Source organism: Triticum dicoccoides, chromosome 2B (assembly GCF_002162155.2).
Source record: "Triticum dicoccoides isolate Atlit2015 ecotype Zavitan chromosome 2B, WEW_v2.0, whole genome shotgun sequence".
Taxonomy (NCBI): Eukaryota; Viridiplantae; Streptophyta; class Magnoliopsida; order Poales; family Poaceae; genus Triticum; species Triticum dicoccoides.
In genome coordinates this window covers 736332454-736338802 of record NC_041383.1, presented here as the reverse complement: position 1 = coordinate 736338802, position 6349 = coordinate 736332454, and the positions used below count along the sequence as shown (strand labels likewise).

The following is a 6349-nucleotide window of genomic DNA, read 5'->3' as shown; positions in this document are numbered from 1 at the left end:
AAAGGACCCCAAACTTTATTTGATGTTACAATACGGTAGTACAAGCCAGAGCAACAGGACACACAACAAACTGAAAATTACAAAGCAGTCCCTGAAATATGCAGAAAGGACCCCAAAGATCTGAAGAGGAACGCAATCAGGTCCAAGCCACTCCCGATCGACTCCAAACTCGCCGGCGCCGGGGACATCACCACTTGGTCCGACGAGTTCTTCACCGCAGCAAGCCGTGAACATCGAGCTAGAGTAGCACTGCCTCCCATATAGCTTCAAGGCTAGGAGGAAGAGGTTTGGCCGCCCTTTGGCCAGAGGATTCGGTGGCGCGGCGGCGCTGCAAGCCGGCTGTCCGCCGGGAGCGCCAAAGCTCAAGCACCATCGATGATTTGCTCTGGAACCGGTCGCAAGAGCCGTCTTCATACCAGTCCCCGTCGACTTGACCACCACCATGGTGACTGCCGTCGGCGAGAGCAAGCGAAGGGGATTCCTGCATACCAGGGAAGACATCGAGCTTATTTCCGAGGATTCCAGCGCACCTCCTTCCAACAGCAGCGAGCCAACCGCCACCACCAACAAGAGTATCGCCAGGAACCACCGAACGCGGCTCGGGCGCGCCGGCAGCAAAATCCTCATCGGCATGACGCCAATCTCCGGCACTAGGCCAAACTCCTCTAAGTCGCACGTATCTGATAAATTAAAAATCAACATTGTTATCGCAGGCGGCATTGTAATCAGAATACAAAATTTGCAGATGGACACCGACAGCACAAAGGCCGTAGTTTGTCAGCCTAGGCAGACACGATATTTTGTACGTAATCGTCCCTATTTTAATCGGCTTGGACAGCACAGCACAGCACAGGGGAGCATACTACCTCCTTTGCCCCCTTTTGCAAAGTCGTCATCGAGAGCCAGCCGGCAGCCTCACCGCCGACGATACACCCTCGTAGGATGATGACTTGATTTTTACGACTGTTTCGCAAGAAAAAAAAAGGAAAAAAGGGGGAAAATAGAAGTCGCCGATTCGTCGGTGGCGCGCGCGCAGGCAGGCTCCTCCCTCGTCTGACTCTGCCGGCAGACGCGACGCAACAGCAGGAGCGAGAGAGCGGGGCGGGGGGCGAGGATCGAGGCCCGCAACGTGGCCGCGGGGCGCCTGCGCCTTTGCTTCGCTTCCCAGGGAAGTCTGGGAGTAGCCTAGGCTAGCGTGGGCGCGGTATATAACGAGCGCGAGATCCAGATCTGGAGCCGATGCGCCCCGCCCCCACCCTGCTCGCCCTCACCCTCGACGCCGCCCTCCTCCGCATCGCCACCCTCCGCGACCTCTCCCGCCTCCCCGACCACATCCTCGTCGACCTCTTCCGCGTACGTGCCCCCTCCCCCCTCCTCAGATCCCTAACCCGTCGGTTAATCGCTCACCGCCGATCACTCATCACTGTGCCTGCGGCCTACCCGGCGGTGAGCGATTAGCTTCTTCAGTCCTGGCCTGACCCGTGTTGGTTTGGGGGATCTCTAGTCCGAGTGAGTGACCGATTCGGGTCGCCTGTTCTGTGATCCCACACGCGGGGCTGTTTAATCGTCTCGTCTGCTGGAGGCGCAGATACTAGAATGTGTCCTCTCGACCTAAACCTGGGTGGAGTAGATTGCGTGGTTTGTCTGAAAGACATGTTTTCTTACAGCCGATTTACTTTCTTGGTCCATTCAGAGTCCGGTATTGTATTGCCAGCCGTGATGCCACAAGAGAGCTGTCGCCACGGCTAACCGTCGTCACAGTCGTTCTGATCGATATCTATGTTTGCTGTCCTAATGGGACAGTGGAATGATGTCTCATCTGCCCTATTTAGAATCTAATTTTGATTGTGCAAGTATTCTGACCAGTATATCAGGCTAGTTTTGAACTTAGTTTCGTACCCGGCTATTAGGGATATCAGATGATTGCCTTATTTATCTTATCTAAAGTCTGTCTTGAGGATGCAATTTCTGGCTGGCAGGTTCAGTTTGAGCATTAACTGAAACAGTCATCACCTGCAATCTTGTAGTCTTACTTTTTTTGTTGTTAGATCTCTCATGACTGACGAGTGACGATTGTTTGATGGCAGAGAACCCTTAGTGCTGGTAAGCTGACAGAGAGAGTCCTCAAGTTGTTTCTGGCAACCGATTGTGAGGAGATCATCTTGCTTGTTCAGCTCCTCAACATTAAGCAGCCACTCATACCGGTGCTTCCCACGAGTATGCCACTTATCCGTTTACTCTCTGCCGGTTCGAATGTTGATGTTATGTCATAAGGATGCTGGCTTATTTGACTTAATATCCTCTTGTTTGTTTGCTTGTTTGTTTGTAGGGTGCTCTGAGAAGTTCTAGTACTGCTGCTGCTTAGATCAGGCTGATTAGCTGCGAAGATGTCTCTGGAAGTTCATGATAGCGAGGTTGACATTGTGATTGCAGCACTCCAGCCCAACCTGACCTCTTTCTTTCAGGCGTGGCAGCCATTTTTCTCCCGGTTTGACATCATCGTTGTCAAAGATCCAGAGTTGGCAGCAGATCTTCAGATCCCTTCAGGTTTTAATGTGAAGGTTTACACAAAGTCTGACATTGATGGACTGCTTGGTGCCACATCCATCAACTTCTCTGGCCACTCATGCCGTTACTTTGGGTACCTTGTCTCACGCAAGAAATATGTCATCTCAATTGACGACAACTGCCTCCCAGCAAAGGACCCTGCTGGGATGACTGTTGATGCTGTCACGCAGCACATGATCAATTTGAAGACACCTGCTACTCCTTTCTTCTTCAACACACTGTATGACCCATACCGCAAGGGTGCTGACTTTGTCCGTGGATACCCATTCAGCCTGCGTGAGGGGGTTGAATGCATGCTCTCATGTGGGCTCTGGCTGCACAATGCGGACTATGACCCAATGACACATGTCGTGAAGCGGAACCAACGCAACACGAACTACGTGGATGCTGTGATGACAGTTCCACTCGGTGCGATGTTCCCTGTGAGCGGTATAAATGTTGCATTCAACCGTGAGGTTATGGGGCCCGTGATGTTCCCTGGTCTGCGGATTCGCAAGGAAGGGAAGCACAGATGGGACACCCTTGAAGACATATGGAATGGCCTGTGTGCTAAGGTGGTCTGCGACAGCTTGGGCTATGGCGTGAAGACCGGACTGCCTTATGTGATGAGAAGTGATGCAGAGGCAGGCAAGGCCTTGGAGAGCCTGAAAGAGTGGGAAGGGGTGAAAGTTATGGACGATGTCCTTCCCTTCTTCGAGTCGCTCAAGCTATCAAGGACCGCAGTTACTGTCGATGACTGCGTTAAGGAGCTAGCTGGCATTGTGAGGCAGAAGCTGGCGCCAAAGAATGCAATCTTCTCCAAAGCTGCCGATGCCATGGAGGAATGGACCAAGCTCTGGAAATCTCATGGAGCTCAGAACGCGTAATACTGGACTGCATCCATTTTATCCATCAAGATACTTATTTTTCTTCTTCTTGGACTTTAAAATTTCCATATGCACTGTTATGATGCAGCTGAATAAACAATGTTTCCGTGTGAGGGGAATTTGTGGTGTAGAACATGTAGTTGCCAGGTGTTCGGTTTGTGTATGCTCAAGAACCGTGTATACCAAATCAAAATGATTTACTCCAACTTAGTTGTCGCGGGTGTGCTTGCTCATCGGAGTTCTTCGGTGTCACGACAGTTAATTGGGGCCAGAGGGAGTACATGATTTGCAAGGAAGAGCTGTGTTGCACCCTCCTCTGTTTTCTTGTCCAGAGGCATTTCTCTCATCCATGTTTCTTTCCTTTGAAAAATGTTTCTTTAACATAGTTTCTAATGCAAAATGTATTGATTTGGAAAACACCGAGTTCCTCATGAAAAATGTTATGCAAAATGTCTTGACCGGACATGCCACTTTTGGAAGGATCGCTGCTCCGTTTAACCTCTCTTTTCATTCGGTCGAAACAGAGCATTTCGTCCATGTTCCTTTTCTTTTCTCCCTGAACCTAAGCATTACATTGTGATACATGCCTTGTCAACCACAAGTTGCAAGTCTTCTCTCCTCAACTTGCTAAATATAGTAGAATGGGAGCACCCTGCACCCAGATATTTGAAAGTGAAAGCAAAACATAGCATTTCATCCATGTCTCCTCTTTTTTTTCCCCCTTTCTTGAGACATTATGATGATACACGCATGCTCGTCAGAAACTCTTCTCTTCTTTTTGATAGATTCGTAATGTGTTCTTTTTAGTCATAGCCGTGGATTCCGCTCAAAGTCGAGCGCCCGGTGTCTGGAGTTACAGTGTTCAAGGCTGATCTGGTGGAAAGCAAAGGACCATAATCCCCTAAACTTTCAGAAGGAATTCTACACCCTAGCGCCGCGGATGAAACCCTAATCCGATACCAGGTGTAGTACCATGTCGCTGAGACGTGAGTTGTTGGAACAGAACACCGTTGTGCGGAGCACTAACCATGGCAAAGGCGCGTTCCAGATACAGGCAATCAATCAAATACTGTATGATAATTGAACTGGCAACCTGAAGAGAGACTAATAAGACATGACGCTAAGTAACCCAGCTAGCTACGTACTACAACGTGCGCACCAAAAACTCCCCTTTGACCGGAAACAATGAGCACATACGAACCCCAATGAAATGCAGAGATGAGCTAGGTGGTTATATAAGCCCCTGCCCCCCCTCTGCATTTTCATCAAGTCTTGACACACATACACTTTCCTACACCACCAAAGCCGGAGGGGGAAATGAAGATGGAGATCAGCTCAAGGGCGGTCCTCCTGGCCGCGTTCGCCGCAGCGGCCACCATCGGCCTCGCCGGCGCCAGTTTCCGTGACAACTGCGACATCAAGTGGAACCCTGAGAACGCGGCCTTCTCCGACGACGGCCACGGCCTCACCATGTCCCTAAAGAGCAACACCTCTGGCTGCTTGCTGCAGACGAAGCAGCAGTTCATCTACGGCAGCGTCTCCACCCGCATCAAGCTCGTCCCAGGGAACTCCGCCGGCACCGTCACCACGTACTACGTACGTATCTCTATCCTATCGTCCTTAATTAGAGTACCTATACTTACCAATGAGTTTGTACCGCAATGCTCACTGTATGTGCATCAATTGATTGTAAATCATCAGACATCGTCCGTGGGGGCGGACCATGACGAGATCGACTTCGAGTTCCTGGGGAACGAGACGGGGCAGCCCTACACGCTGCACACCAACGTGTTCGCCGACGGCGTGGGCAAGAAGGAGATGCAGTTCGTGCCCTGGTTCGACCCCACCACCGACTACCACACCTACACCATCTCCTGGACGCCCTGCATGATCGTCTGGTACGTCGACGACACCCCGATCAGGGTGTTCCGCAACTACCGGGACAAGGGCATCGCGTACCCGATCAAGCGGCCCATGTTCGGCTACTCCAGCATCTGGTCGGCGGAGGACTGGTGCACGCAGGGTGGCCGCGTCAAGGCCGACTGGTCCAAGGCGCCCTTTGTCGCCAGCTACCGCGACATGGTCCTCGACGTCTGCCCCTGCGATGGAAGCGACTCCTGCGTCTACGGCTGCGAGGGGGCCTTCGGCCATGGAGGTCAGGAGCAGAACTGTGCTGGCCTCAGCGACAAGCAGCGGACCAAGATGCTGGAGAAGCAAAAGTACAACAGGATATACGACTACTGCGTCGACTACAAGGACAACAAGAAGCCCGGCCCAGAGTGCAGCCTGCCGCAGTACTGATCGACCCACGTATCCAGCTGCCGTCTGATCGTGGCACGCACCAGGGAACATTGGTTGGCCGGCCGGTCTACCACTGCATGCATACACGATGGATTGATTCCACTGGGACATCATTTATTATTATTATTTTGATATACATATATTTTTGTGTTCTCAAGATTTTTCATTCTTGTCTTCTAAATTATGTTTCTTTTGAACAGCTCCATCATATACCTATATATATACTTGCATTATGCTATGATATACATGTATGAGTTTTATGTAAATGTTGTTCCTAACAAAGCTCCATCATATATATACTTGCATTATGCTCCATCATATACCTATATATATACTTGCATTATGCTATGATATTCTTGTGTTCCTAAGTATTACCCTAAAAAGTGTTGTTCCAAAGTATGTAAATAATCATGATCTTTTGTTGAATGGATCACTCATGGCGTGATTGACCCTCTGGATTTTGTTTTGGAAAACGAGATTAAACCCATGGCCTCTGCATCATCGTGATGGACACGACCATTTTTTTATTAATATCAAGCAAAGTACATAACAAAGGTAACCATAGATGAATCATTACAAGATATGAAAAAAAAACTCCTACAATTAAGTCAACT

General features: G+C 50.1%; 2 protein-coding genes across 3 annotated transcripts; both read left to right on the top strand.

The window, feature by feature from the left end:
* Window positions 1–888: 888 nt before the first annotated feature.
* Window positions 889–3569, top strand: LOC119365967 (probable inactive UDP-arabinopyranose mutase 2). 2 transcript variants are annotated; one of them, XM_037631623.1, is made up of 3 exons: window positions 889–1353; window positions 2088–2232; window positions 2401–3569. In XM_037631623.1, the coding sequence occupies exons 1-3, from the start codon at window positions 1240–1242 to the stop codon at window positions 3432–3434; spliced, it is 1293 nt and encodes a 430-aa protein (XP_037487520.1). In that variant the 5' UTR covers window positions 889–1239; the 3' UTR covers window positions 3435–3569. The 2 variants fall into 2 exon arrangements, with proteins under 2 accessions (XP_037487520.1, XP_037487519.1); XM_037631622.1 differs by lacking the exon at window positions 889–1353 and having other exon boundaries at window positions 2088–2217; window positions 2330–3569.
* A 1153-nt stretch (window positions 3570–4722) lies between these two features.
* LOC119368527 (xyloglucan endotransglucosylase/hydrolase protein 24-like) lies at window positions 4723–6014 on the top strand. Its single transcript, XM_037633765.1, has 2 exons — window positions 4723–5030; window positions 5136–6014. The coding sequence occupies exons 1-2, from the start codon at window positions 4752–4754 to the stop codon at window positions 5733–5735; spliced, it is 879 nt and encodes a 292-aa protein (XP_037489662.1). The 5' UTR covers window positions 4723–4751; the 3' UTR covers window positions 5736–6014.
* Window positions 6015–6349: the final 335 nt, after the last annotated feature.

Bases quoted from the DNA above. Each gene is read 5' to 3' on its own strand.
- LOC119365967 (XM_037631623.1), top strand. From the start codon at position 1,240: ATGCGCCCCGCCCCCACCCTGCTCGCCCTCACCCTCGACGCCGCCCTC. The intron at 1,354-2,087 runs GTACGTGCCCCC...GTTTGATGGCAG, and splicing joins TCCTCGTCGACCTCTTCCGC to AGAACCCTTAGTGCTGGTAA. The intron at 2,233-2,400 runs GTTTACTCTCTG...TGTCTCTGGAAG, and splicing joins CACGAGTATGCCACTTATCC to TTCATGATAGCGAGGTTGAC.
- LOC119368527 (XM_037633765.1), top strand. From the start codon at position 4,752: ATGAAGATGGAGATCAGCTCAAGGGCGGTCCTCCTGGCCGCGTTCGCC. The intron at 5,031-5,135 runs GTACGTATCTCT...GTAAATCATCAG, and splicing joins GCACCGTCACCACGTACTAC to ACATCGTCCGTGGGGGCGGA.